The sequence below is a fragment of the Chionomys nivalis genome, chromosome 17 (assembly GCF_950005125.1).
Source record: "Chionomys nivalis chromosome 17, mChiNiv1.1, whole genome shotgun sequence".
Taxonomy (NCBI): Eukaryota; Metazoa; Chordata; class Mammalia; order Rodentia; family Cricetidae; genus Chionomys; species Chionomys nivalis.
Genome location: NC_080102.1, coordinates 47,625,455 through 47,639,625, shown reverse-complemented (window position 1 = coordinate 47,639,625; position 14,171 = coordinate 47,625,455). Strand labels below are relative to the sequence as shown.

The following is a 14,171-nucleotide window of genomic DNA, read 5'->3' as shown; positions in this document are numbered from 1 at the left end:
AGTAAGTTATCAGGCCCAGCTTTCCCCTTCATCGCTGATTTAGGAATGAAGTACATGGTAACTCATTGAGCCTCTAACCAGGGTGTACACCTCCCCGCCCCCACACGGTAGACTCTCTTACTGTGTTAGTTTGGCTTGCTCAACTTTTATAGTATGTGTGAAAGGTTATTTATGGGGAATATAGTTTTAAGCTTCTTTCCACATTTGAAAATGTACTTTCAAAACAGACGCTTAGAATTAACTGTCTCATAAAGTTAGCTTTTACTGACAATGTGGTGATGATCATTTTGTTGAATGGATTGTTCAAAAGTTTTTTAGCAATGATTTCTTAAAAAAAAAATCTCTTATATTAGGAATTAATTTTAATACTATGCCACCTAGTGGTATTTTGGTGGGAAAGCACCCGTGTTTGTATTAGCATAAGGCTTTGCTATGTGCAAAAAAAACATTTCAGGGGCTGGAGAGATTGCTCAGTGGTTAGAGCACTGGCTGTTCTTCCAGAGGTCCTGAGTTTAATTCCCAGCAACCACATGGTGGCCCACAACCATCTGTACTGAGATCTGGTGCCCTCCTCTGGCCTGCAGGCATACATGGAGGCAGAATGTTGTATACATAATAAATAAATAAATCTAAAAAAAAAAAAAAAGAGAAAACATTTTAGGGTGAGCTTTTGCATACCAAGACTTGTCTTCTTGTGTCCTCATTGTAAAATTGTAAGTTTGTTCTCATGTAAGTAATAGACTGTTAAGCCCTGTGAAAGGGTTATGTAGCACACATATACCTGTTATGAGTAACACACATAACTAAGCTTACATGTATTAAAAAGACATGTGAATTAAATTCAAACCCGGGTTCTTTTTTGTATGTTTGCTTGTTTCTCTGTCTAGCCCTAGTAGCCCTGGAACAAACATAGGTTCTTAATTTTGTTTTGTTTCTATTTTATTTCCTAAAGACTGTTCTTATTTTTTAAAAGTGCTATAATTAATAAACATAGGATTTTCCTCTCTCTCTCTTGCTTTGTTAGTTGGCTCTAGGAAATGTGATCAGTGCCTTGGGTGACAAGAGCAAGAGAGCCACCCACGTCCCCTATAGAGATTCCAAGCTGACCAGACTTCTGCAGGACTCCCTTGGGGGTAACAGGTATGCAGTCATGATTATTCTGAGTTTTGAGTCTTCGTTATTTTTAAGTGTACCTTTAAGAACATGTAAGAACTGCTTTTATTTTAAAAACAAATTAATAGGGTGAAAAACTGATAACTGTATTAGTTATCTAAAATGTGTATATAATATTTTAAGCAGTCCTTAGAATATTCTTTGTGTTAGTGCTAATATTTCTGTCTAATCAATAATGAGTTAAAGTAAAGGGACATTAAGTAATTTTTTTTTTAAATTCACATAACTTTTTAAGAAGCCTATAATACATGCTCATTCTATAATAGTGTAGTGTCTGCTTAGCACATAGGAGATGCCTAAAAGAATTTTGTTGAAAAAGAAATGAAACTTTCTAAGTAAGTACGAAGTAGCTCAAATATTATCGACAGTTTGTACAAAGTCTAAAATCAGCACTTGTTTTGTATGTGGAAAAATTTATACCATATGCTTCTTTTGTTTGAGTATGATTACGTTTTGTAGATAATTCAAAGCTGAACCAAATGAAAACATCAGTGAAAGGGAAGAAATTTTTAAGCAATTAAGAAATTTTGAATTTAGTTTCTCTATGTGTGTGCGAGTGCCTGCATCAATGCCTGTAGAGCACACACGTGCAGCACCCTGGAGGCTGGAAGGCAGTGCTGGGTCCTGTGGGACTGGAATTACAGATGATTGTGAACTGACACATGGGTTCTGGGAATCGAATCTAGGTCCTCTGCAAGAGCAGTCAGTATTTATAGCTGTTGAGGCTTCTTTCCAACCCTGGAAGAATTTTTTAAAATGCTAAATTAACGTAATGAAATTATTTTTGTTTTCAACCTGCCATATTTGTAGTTAGAATAGTTTTAGAATTATTGCATACACTGCCTCAAAAAGTTGACGTCGAAGTGAGAGACCAATGTATGTACTCACACCTTCTCAAGGTATCAAAGAACATATTATATATTCCTTCTCCCTTGTGTTACCTAGGTTAACAAAATCCTTTTGTTAAGATGGTCTTAAAGCATGGGGGCTTTTAAACTTGACTTTAAGTTTGTACCATGAGTTTCTGCTTCAAGGGAAGATGCTATTTAAATGGCAGGGTGTTTTGTTCATTCTTTTTGTTTCCTTTCCTTTTCTTTATATCCCCATCATAATTTCTCCTTCCTCCACTCTACCCAGCCCCACCTTCCCTCTCTCCTCAGATCCACTGCTCCTCTGTTTCCCTTCAGAAAGGAGCAGGCTTCCCAGGGATGTCTACCAAACACAGCATAACAAGATACGATAAGACTAGGCACAAACCCTCTTATCAAGGCTGGGGGAGGCAGCTTAGTAGGAAGAAAAGAGTCTATAGCACAGACAGAAGGGTCAGAGACACCCTCATTCCCACTGATAGGATTCCCACAAGAACACCAACCTACACAACCATAACGTATATGCAGGGTACCTAGCATCAACTCATGTGGGCTCCATGATTGTTGCTTCATTCTCTGTGATGCCCTATAAACTCTGCTTAGTTAATGTCTGTGGACCTTGTTCTCCTGGTATCCTCGATCCCTGTGCTCCTGCAGTTCTTCCTCCCCCTCTTCTGCCAGGTTCCCCATCTCTGAGGGGAGGGACCCAGTGAAGATCTCCCATTAGGGCCTTTTCTCTACCTAATAGTTGGCTGTGGGTCTCTAAATAGCAGGGATTTAAAAATAAGCATCTCAGTATTTGCTTTTATTTTCATGACTAATTATTATTTGTAACTTTCAGCCAAACAATCATGATAGCATGTGTCAGCCCTTCAGACAGAGATTTTATGGAGACATTAAACACTCTGAAATATGCCAACCGGGCTAGAAATATTAAGAACAAGGTGATGGTCAATCAAGACAGAGCAAGCCAGCAAATCAATGCACTCCGAAGCGAAATCACACGCCTTCAGATGGAGCTCATGGAGTACAAAACAGTAAGCCAGCAGGACTGACTGTGTGTTGTTCTCTGACACACCAGATGTTGGCGTATTGGGAATGTAATCATGCCTTTTTGGAGTGGTTGAATATATTTGTCTTTGAAGGTAGTCTTTGGGAAGTTGGATTATCCAGAATTCTTCAAAAGGCTTCTTACCCAATCTATAATTCCCCTGACTAATGCACCATGAAGATTGTAGTAGGAGGAAATTGATTTTTTTTGCCTTGGGGCTGGGAAGATAAAGACGTTGTTGGTTATAGCACTGTATGATCTTGGGGTGTCTTTAAAGAAGACTCTCATGCACTTACAGCCTCTGCCAACAAGGGAATATTTCTTCTCCAGGGCAAAAGAATAATTGATGAGGAGGGCGTGGAAAGCATCAATGACATGTTTCACGAGAATGCTATGCTGCAGACTGAAAACAATAACCTACGTGTAAGAATAAAAGCCATGCAAGAGACTGTGGATGCTTTGAGGGCCAGAATCACACAGCTCGTCAGCGATCAGGCCAACCAAGTTCTTGCCAGAGCAGGTATGAGTTTAGGGTGGGGTAGGCGAGAGATTAACTTCTGTAGGGCACCAGCCAATCTTCCTGTTGATTATTTACTTAAAATAGTTGACTTTGAGATATTAAACTTTTAATCTGCAACCTATAATTTTAAGTTAAATACCTAATTGAAAAAAATAAGACATTCCTATATAAATAAAATGTGCCCTTTGCAACATTTTATTTTATGGTCTGTTTATGTAATTCAGGATAGGAAATTCATTGGAGGAATTGTGTTTTATTTTGGTACTAAGTTTCAAAGCTGGGGCCTCATGCATGCCTGGCAAGTACTATTCTATTGAGCTATACTCCCAATGCTGAAGTCCTCATTTTAAAATAAAAGTTTCATTTCATGTTTTATCTTGCAGGTGAAGGGAATGAAGAGATTAGCAATATGATTCATAGTTATATCAAAGAAATTGAAGATCTCAGGTATAGTTTTCCAGAACATGTAATGCACGTCTGTTTTTGCAGCATTTATAGCATTTCTGTGTGCTGAGATGATTGTTCTGGAACTATTCATGTTGCTATTTCAGTCCTGCAGTTGTGGTAGCTTTAGAGAACTAGATACTTCACTTTCCCATGCCATATTCCAAGCCAAATTCATCTTCTCCCATCCTATGCTACTCTCAATATTATCTTCTTACTGTTGCTGCTAGACCTTCATTGGACAGCACCCAACCCAAATATAGGACAGGCATACCTGATATTGGTGAAGCTATCCTTATGGCCATTCATACCTGTGGATCTTTCCCCATCCTTTGGAAATACGTCAATATCTATGAATAATCTTTAACTTTTTGGATTTTCTATTCTTTCCTGTTCCCTTCTCCCTTAAGCTATTATGTAATTCAATGAGTCCCTGTTTTCTCTGTCTGTGCTCAATAGGATATGAATGTTCTTAAGTCAAAAGATGCTGCACAGGTCGAGTGTGTCACTTAGCCCATCTTTTCCAGTTCTGTTTTCACCCACTAATCTCATTAATCCATATTTCTGTCAAAATTTATTCTTGGGAAGATTAATTAAACTAAGTAAAATTTATCTGAGTGTATCACAACTTAGATATTTGTTTTAAATCTTATTATTCAAGTTATTAAATCATAAGTGTGACCTTTGAATAAACTGAAACAACCACCATTTAACCCCCTGGATTTGGTGGTGTGAAGACTTCAGTTGAAGCATGAAAACATAAGAAGCGAACACTGAAAACATTGATCTTCTTTCCACTCTTTCCTGAGCTGAGACCTGAAGCTTGGCGGTTATTTTCAGTGGTATTCATATTCATGTATTCAGTTATTGTCATAACAATGTGTCTGTCATTGTATCTGTTCTTTGCAGAACCACAATGCATCATGAACATTTTTTTTCCAGATTCTAAAGCATTATCTTTATAATTGTGTTTATAATTAATTTTTTTTACTACTGTTGGATAACAATATTATGTCTAATTTTTATGAGAATTTTTATTGTTTTTATTTATAGTTGCAATTTGACAAGTTTGGAATTTATTAGATAATTGATTTTCATAGCAACCCTAGAAAAAGTATCTCTTTTAATCTCTGTTTTAAACGGGGAGCAGTAGGGGCTCTTAGAGACTGATGGCCCAGACCTAATGAGTGCAGATGAAATCCAAGCCTTGACTCTGCTCCTTCCTGAGATGACTAATATTTTCTCTTATGTCACACTGCCGTCTAATCAGTAAGACTCCATCAGGAGCAAGTGTGCTTGTGTGTTGGGGGACAGGGAGTGGAAAGTGGGAGAAAGACACATTCTCTCTCTCGCCTATAAAAGAGCAGCCTTTGTTTATGTGGCTGGAGTTTACAGAAATGAGCTTCTGGGTTTCAGTCCTTACTAGATAGGTCTTGAAAATAAAAACAACAGCAACAAACTGGCTGCTGTTTGTTACATAATGGTCTGAAACCGATATTATTGGTAGGTGGTTTAATATATGTTCATGTAATTTCAGCTTTCATTTTGGTGTTGTCTAGGCTTTGTGCTACATTGAAAATATAGAAAAACATTGACATATTAGCTAAGGTGAATGTGTTTCCGGTGTGCATATGTTGATAGTTACACCGCAGTGTGAGTGTGTTCTCAGTATGCATGGTAGTGGTGGTGGTCACACGGCAGTGTGAATGTGTTCCTGGTGTGCATGGTGGTGGGTGGTCACATGGCAGTGTGAATGTGTTCCTAGTGTGCATGGTGGTGGTCACATGGCAGTGTGAATGTGTTCCCAGTGTGCATGGTGGTGGTGGTGGTCTCACGGCAGTGTGAGTGTGTTCTCAGTGTGCATGGTGGTGGTGGTCACACGGCAGTATGAATGTGTTCCTAGTGTGCATGGTGGTGGTGGCCACATGGCAGTGTGAGTGTGTTCTTAGTGTGCATGGTGGAGGTGGTCACATGGCAGTGTGAATGTGTTTCCCGTATACACGGTGGTGGTGGTCACACGGCAGTGTGAATGTGTTTCCTGTGTGCATGGTGGTGGTGGTCACACAGTAGTGTCCTGGAGCTCAATGTTGTAGGGTATATTTAGAGATTCCAGCATAATTATTTTTAAAAATATTTTATTGTAATAAAAATTGTTTCTCCTTAATGGTCTTTTTATTCTTTAGGGCTAAATTATTAGAAAGTGAAGCAGTGAATGAGAACCTTCGCAAAAACCTGACCAGAGCCACAGCACGATCGCCTTACTTCAGTGGGTCCTCGGCTTTCTCTCCTTCCATACTGTCTTCAGACAAAGAAACCATCGAAATTATAGATCTAGCAAAGAAAGACTTAGAGAAGCTAAAAAGGAAAGAGAAGAAGAAGAAGAAAAGGTAGTATTATAAAACTGAATATTTTCCTTTTTCAAAACATTTAATTTGTAGTTGCTGTATGTATGCATAGTCTCATAAGTATATGAATTCATGAAAAGCTATTTAAATTGACTTACAGTTGTAGTTATATACTTTCTAGTGGTTTATCTCTGCTTAGATATAAGGAAACTAAGTTTAGCTGTAAGCATGTAGCAATGAATTAAGTTTAGACTGTCACAAGGCAAGCTTACTAGCAGAAATTAGTATAGTGTCTAAAATTGCTGCTTTTGCACCCCATCCATCTTGCTTTCGTGTGAAGCTTCTGTGTCCCATTGTTACAGTGTGCTGTCCTTTCTTTTCATTTTCTAGTAGAATTGCATAGTCTCCCAGGTGTTCTAATCCTGCTAACTAGTTAGTTTATCTAAAGGCTGACTAATCCATCAGATTGCCATTTCCTTCAGGGTTTCTAATGTGATCATATCAAAGTTCTTCATGTGATTTCAGGATTTCTGCATCTCTCAGGGATTTATTTAGCTTCTTACCACTGCACTAGGCCCCCTGTGTCATGACAATAATCTCTCTACCTCAAAGTCACCTGGGAAAAGAAAAGAGAAAAATTGAAAATTTGACCATTTGTGATGTGTGAGTGGTTAAATCCTCAAATTACTTACATATTTACCTATTGATTGTAGAGTATAGTCCATTTATTTCCAAAAATATATTGAACATACCACTGGCACTCAATGTAAACACTTTAGCTACATGCCCAGCAGGAGGCCAACTCATCTTCTTTTCTGCAGTCTTATAGGGAAGCTCCGGAACAGTCTTTTTTATGGGCTGTTTCGTTCAGTTTACTTAGAAATGCATTTCAAAAATATGGCATTATTTTTCTTGAGCAGTTAGTTGACAAAAGTTATTAGAAACTTCAATCTGTTACATTAGCCGTGTATTGTGTCTTTATGGTAGGAAAGATAAAATAATTAATACAGAAAGTTGCACAGGATGGCTCGGAGGCACTGGTTTCTTGAGCGAGGAGTTGTGTTTGTAGGCGCTGTTCATGGATGATGGCGGCAAGAATAGGACATAGATCAAGACTTGTTCTCCCTTGATGGAGCACAGCTGCACTGCAAGAAGGACCACAGGATTGTGGAAACCAGTGTTCATGTTGTGCTTGAATGAACTTGAGATGTTTTCCCATGGTTTATCATTTACTTGTGAAATGCACTTGTGTAGATAGTGTGACTCGTTCTTAAGGGCCAAGGTAGCTTGTTTTCATAAGTAAGTGTAAGCAGGAGTGTGTTTTCAAGGTCATGGGCTGAGTCTATACTTCCCTTTTAAATTTAATTCAGATACTGCTTTAATCACTTGTTGAATATGAGTGATGAAAGATAAAGATCCTAATAAAATATTTTTGATATTTTTATAGTGACTATAGGTACTTAATACCCCTGGTTGATTATTTTTGTGAAAATGCATGCTAATAAGCATTTGGCTGATAAAACAGATGAAGTAGTAAGACTGGAAAATACTTTGTTCATGTCTGTCCTGGTTTCTTTATTCCAGAACCCTTGTCCAGTGTAAGGGAAACCGAATAGAAAGAAAGCAGAGGTTACTGTGCTTGCTTCTCTGTAAGTGGCTCAGGCAGTGTGATGAAGGGAATGGCACATGCTAAAAACAGTGACTTACCAAGCCGTGAGGCTAGACAGAATAAAACCCAGTGGAGAAAGGAAGTTACTTCCTACTACAATGGAGCTGTCATGGGAGGTAAAATATTGGTGAGCAAAATCAACCAGCTAGATAAGTGGAAAGTTGAACCGAGAACCAATCAGCATTCCTGAAAGCGACACTCCCAGAGCGCTTGGGAAGCGCCTTATTGAGTGTGTTTCACTTGCTTGCTCCAGTGTGCCTTTGTCAAACACACACGATTTTTGTGACCGAAGAGTTTATTTTGTGTACTATTCACATAGAAAAGTCTAGAGAGCCAACTGTGACCTCACGTAACTGCACATTGAAGTCATAGAATTGAATATATTTGTCTTGTTCTGCAGACAAGGGTTCTATACTAAAAAACTGAAAACCTGGGCTGGTGAGATGACTCAGTGAGAAACAAAGGAGCAAAAATCCTTGAAAACGCTTGCTTACAAGTCTGAAGACCTGAGTTCAGTCTCTGGAACCCTCAGTGGAAGGAGAAAACTACCTTCTGAAAGCAGCCTCTGACCTCCACAGGCACCCGCCACCCACAGGGCACACATACACCACTCACATGGCTACATTCACGCACACACACACACACAAATACACACACACACATACAACACATACAGCTGCATACACAGACACGCCTGACATGCACACACCTCATCACACACACATGCACATATACACACATACATACTGCACTCATACAGTTACACACACATACATACACACACACACATGCATACACACACACACACACACCCGCCACACTGAAAAAGAAAACTCAAACTAGTAGCATTTCACCAATCACACTTAGGATTAGTAACTTTTATATCTATGTAGTATAAATTCTTGTTTTAAAAATATAAATAAGCTCCCATCATAGGCAAAGGCCTGAAGCAAAGCAAATGCAAAACAAAGGGTTTCAGCAGTAATAATAATAATAATAATAATAATAATAATAATAATAATAATAGTAAACAACATAAAAATAATAGTAGACCATTTGTAATCTTTACCAAGAAGCCATCTACTTTAAGCACAGTAGTTTATTATCAGTGCAAGCCTAAGTTACACTGATGGGGGGGCACTGTTTTGTGCACACAGATAAAGAAAATTTACCACTCACACATTTAGTCAGGTGCCTTTGGATATCCTACTTTGGATGAACTATGGAACAAAATTCTTCATCGTCTCTCAGGCTGTACTCCACTTGGATGCAGTGGTGCTGGTTGGACACTCTGGAAACGCGGATCTTTTCGTGTAGACTTTCCCTTTTCCTAGGCATTGTGCGCAACTGTCTGGTCCCTGCTGAACATCCCTCTGCAGAACTTTTCTCAGATTGCTAGTCTCATTTTATAAAAGCAGTCCAAGAATAAAAATGACATAAAACCACAAATAAGATTAAAAGAGAACTGACTTAGTAATTTGTAATTCAGCTCTCTTTATTTTAGATATTCATGATTGCAAGAGGAATTTTGGGGTTCTAGACAGAGTATGCTGTATGCAGATTGCAATATGCCTAATTGGAGCCTAGCACAGCTATATTGCCTACATGACAAATATCCATATATAGTACATTCCATTGAGTCAAGATCCCTAAGCTTTGTATATTGGATATTCTTTAAGTTATATTTGAAACCTATATCTGTAAATTTAAAGTGTTTTTTTTATATTCCACTTAAAGAATAGTGTTACTAATGGAAAGTACTAAAATTCTCATTTTATTTCCACCTTTGCCGTAGTTATAAGCCCTTTTAGTAGTGAATTTTTAATCCCAACCTTGTTAAAATTTTATCTTCAATTAACAAGAACGTACTTTTCACTGTTCGTATAACAGCCATACTCATTCGTCTGTAATACCATCTCATATAATTTTGATATGAGGTTTTTTTAATTTAGCTTTAGTGATGATTATTTGTATAGTAAAATAAAGTCAAGTTCTTAAATTTGTAACTTGTATGTCGTATTAGTATCATTATGGTATAAAGGCATTACTTAATGAAGGTCTTTTAATGATACTATTTAAAAACCTTTTGAAAGATTTAAAAGGAAGATGATGTTGTTGAAAGTAGGCTTACTTTTGGGGGGAAAATGTAAAGATTGATCTATTTCTTGCTAAAATAGCAATGACATCCAAATGGGGCTTATCAACTCATGTAAACTGAGACTACATTTTACTGCTAAAAGTTTCCACTGATTATCTGTATTTTCTTCTTGGATAAGATACTACTGACTTTCTACTTTGTATTCTTAGGAAATGTATTGCCTTTTTACTGTGTATTGTCCTTTAATGATATCTTTACGCTTTATTTGAACGTCTTCCAGCTCATGTATCATTTTACCTTCTTACCACTTTTGCTTTTACTGTCTGGTTTGCCCTCATTGGCTTGGCCTTCCCATACTGTGCCTCGTGATTTGAAGGCTACAGAAACTTGAGGAAAGCAATCGAGAAGAAAGAAGGTTGGAATATTTCCCAGGTTTTTTTTGTTTTGTTTTTAAAATTAAAATGTCATTTGAATACTTCTTTTCCATTTGCAAGCACATTGTAGAAATTGTAGATATGGAATTGTAGGCTGCTTCAGACTAGATTAGCTGTGTACTCCTGAAAGGAATGATTTTTATTTTTAAAAAAGGTAGAAAAAGTTTAACGAACTCCGTAATTAATTGAATTAAAATGCAAGTAATTTCATTAACTTTCAAATATTGCTAGAAGTATGATGATTACTTAACCCTGTTTAGTAAATAAACAAACCTGCACCATCTGATTTATAAGCAAGCATCAACATTTTTGTACCTAAGGGGTGCTTGTGAACTGAGTAGGAATTAGTAACTGGGCAGTGATTGCCATTTTGTCGTAGCAAATGCTAGCTTTTGGGTAGACACCTCTCTTCCTTATTTGCTGTAATTTTGGTAGGAAACATTAAAATGGTAAAAGGGTAAAAGGAGCTGTGGCTGCCCTAAAGGTCAGATTGACAAGGAATCCTGGAATTTAAACTAGAGAAATGTTTTTAACTTTTCAAACATATTCCAAGCAAATACTAAAATGTGAACAGTTCTTTTTCTTCCATCTACAACCCAGCAGTGAGCTGCTGGTCCCCACTCATGGAGCCTGAATATGACTTAAGATATCAAGTGTTTCCTTGGTATTAGAGCTTTCTATTGAGTTTTCTAAGACAAGTCACCAAATCATATCATTAAATAAGAAATACAGTTATCCTCGAAGCTCTGCATTACAGATCATAGTTCCTCTCTTACTTAAAGCTGAACTTGAAAATTTGTACCCAATATGCAAATGACTAATTTACTTTAAATCTCTTAAACCACAAATTAGTCTATAATAAATTCACTTCAATTGTATTCCATATGCTATATTGAGTCTGAAGTTTCTGAGCTTATATTCTATGAGTTTATAACTTGAAAAGTGTCCTGCAACTAGAATGTAATTCTAATTGTCTATAGTTCACACCAGGCCCCAACTAAACATCATTAGTTTGGGACAGTCTATTAATCCACAGAAGTAAAACAATATAAATGCAAAATTTCTTCTATTTGTAAAGCTGACAATACAATGACCCTTTAAAGATACATGTGGAAACATGTTGCTACATTAAACTACTCAGTTCTGGAAATATGTGTGTGTGCGTGTGTGTATGCGTGTGTGTATATAATATACATATAGACTTAGGGAATTGAAGCTACTTTTGACTGTCGTGTGATCATAGAGGACGGAAGATGCAGGGCAGCTTAGTGTTCTAGGATTATATCTCCATCATAAATACACTTGCATGACTGTTCCAAAGGATGAAAGTCTGCTGCAGGAGCCATAGGTGGAGCCTGACATTCCGTATTAACAAGCTCCTGGGAACGTGGGAACTTCACTCTGGCAGTTGGGACGTCTGCTCTTAGTCCTTTGTGCAGAAGACTTCCCAAGGGCACATTTATTTATTTCTTTTATTTGCCAGATGAAGAGTTTAATTTCTAGATTCTGATTTTGTATAGAGTATAAATTTAATTATGACCCATTGTTTCTTAGATAGCTATTTGGGAGTATCAATTTGTTAACATTTGTCAAAGATAACTCGAGTGCTTGAGATACAGTATTTATCAATATCACCTTTAAAGCTTAAGCTTTACAAGTATGTATTAGAAGCATGTTAATACATATCTATGATGCTGGTTTTTCTGTATCAGAATGCAAGGAGAATTTATGATCAGAGGTACAAGTCAACGATAACATTAGCTAGGCTGGATGCTAACTGCTTGAGGGAGCAGAAGGGTGTGGTAGTCAATTACTCATACTGAAGGTGTGTGGCCATAAACCAGAGGAAAGGAATTTCACACATACTGTAATATAAGAAGCCACAGTAGTGGAGATTGTATATACACTAACAGGAAGTAAGAGAGCAGTGGGGAGGAAGAAACCTAATGACCAATGTGATCCTCTTTCCCCACACAGCCTCTGTGTGTCTTAAGCCTTGGGAGCAGCCTCTAGTGCAGTAGTATTTGAGTGTGTGTTACTGGCCTTTGAATATGATTCGATTTGTCATAGTTGTTCACTCCATATGGTTCCTAGTTTTCTCCCAGTTTATTTTCCTCTAATACAATGACTTAATGATATTCATGAAAGTCTGTTGCAGTTTGACTCCAGTTATGATTATTGTATTGCTATTCTTTTTTTTAAAAAAAAGGTTTATTTACTATGCATATAGTATGTTCTGCCTGCATGTATCCCTGCACGCCAGAAGAGGGCACCAGATCTTATTATAGATGGTTATGAGCCACCATATGGTTGCTGGGAATTGAACTCAGGACCTCTGGAAGAACAACCAGTGCTCTTAACCACTGAGCCATCTCTCCAGCCCCATATTGCTATTCTTACTGGCCTTTACTTCTCACTCCAAAGGCATTACTGTGTTCCATGCATCTTTATAATATTTCAAACCTTATTTTCCACTCTAACTTAGCTGGTATGTGAGACACATAGGAATCCTCAAACACAGGTATTCATAAGGATTGACTCACTTAATAAAACTAGTTTAATTTATTCTGTGCTTGCTGTAGATGAATGAGTGATAACCATATACATATGATTCTTCCTCTCAAGGGACTTCTAGCTCAGTGGGAATGACAGATCAAATAATCACATAAATAAAAAAATTAAAAAAGGAAACTGCTTAGGAGGAAAAATATTTATATTATTGTTCTGACTATAAAAATATGCGCAAGAATAGGACCTGGAGTTAAAAGTTAGAGTTAAATAATAATAACAGAACCCAAATGAGGTCAAATTATTTGCTTTTAACCTAGATATAAGCCCAGGTATCAATCAGGAAGCTCTTTAGTGTAGCAGAATATCTAATGGTAATAGTGACTATCATAACGTGCTTTCTAGAAAATATTTCTTTGGAACTATTGCTCTATTTGACTATTCCTTTTAATCTTAAGGATTTTAAAATTCCACTAATAACACAAACCATATAGATTAATTAAGATTTGCTTTGTTAACATTATTTTACTGAAACATCTGAGTCTAGTATAACTTCTGTGCATAGTTTATTATGCCTGCTAAACCCAAGAAAGATCAGAGTGATTGGGGTCCGCAAAAACTTCACTCACCATAGTCTTCATCCTTCACTTAGGATTGACTGCCAGAGCTAACTGAGCGGAGCCCTAACCATTGTGTGGTTGTGCCTGTAGCCGTCAGGTAACTGAAGCAAACGGCTCCAGTTCTTATGGTGAAAATTGTAGCAGACTCTGCAGTTTCTGAGTCAGTCAGAGGATAGCCTGACCTTCAGTCAATTTTGGAATTTGATGACCCACATGGTCCTAATATAATATTTTGGGATTTGAAGTCCTAATACAATGAGAAAACACCATATGCCATGCAGACAGCCTAAGAATAGCCTCAATGATACAGCCATAGAGACAGACTCACTGTGGAGAGTGATTTTGAACTTGTAAAATTAATCTTAAATTTATTAGGATACTAGAAAGCATCCTTTTGTAGCTTTCTATTTATATGAGAGAAATTTTCATGAATTTAGACA

At 37.3% G+C, this 14,171-nt stretch overlaps 1 protein-coding gene across 19 annotated transcripts in view; it reads left to right on the top strand.

Annotated features, from left to right (window-relative positions):
- Kif21a (kinesin family member 21A) overlaps positions 1 to 14,171 on the top strand; it is a 111,963-nt gene that overhangs the window by 59,472 nt on the left and 38,320 nt on the right. For 10 of the 19 annotated variants that reach the window (XM_057792588.1, XM_057792602.1, XM_057792600.1 and 7 more), the window contains exons 7-12: positions 1,025 to 1,140; positions 2,884 to 3,079; positions 3,424 to 3,613; positions 3,997 to 4,060; positions 6,241 to 6,444; positions 10,546 to 10,584. In XM_057792588.1, coding sequence (XP_057648571.1) covers positions 1,025 to 1,140; positions 2,884 to 3,079; positions 3,424 to 3,613; positions 3,997 to 4,060; positions 6,241 to 6,444; positions 10,546 to 10,584 — 809 coding nt within the window. The remainder of the gene's footprint in view (positions 1 to 1,024; positions 1,141 to 2,883; positions 3,080 to 3,423; positions 3,614 to 3,996; positions 4,061 to 6,240; positions 6,445 to 10,545; positions 10,585 to 14,171) is intronic. The other 9 variants (XM_057792603.1, XM_057792592.1, XM_057792591.1 and 6 more) reach the window with 1 other exon arrangement.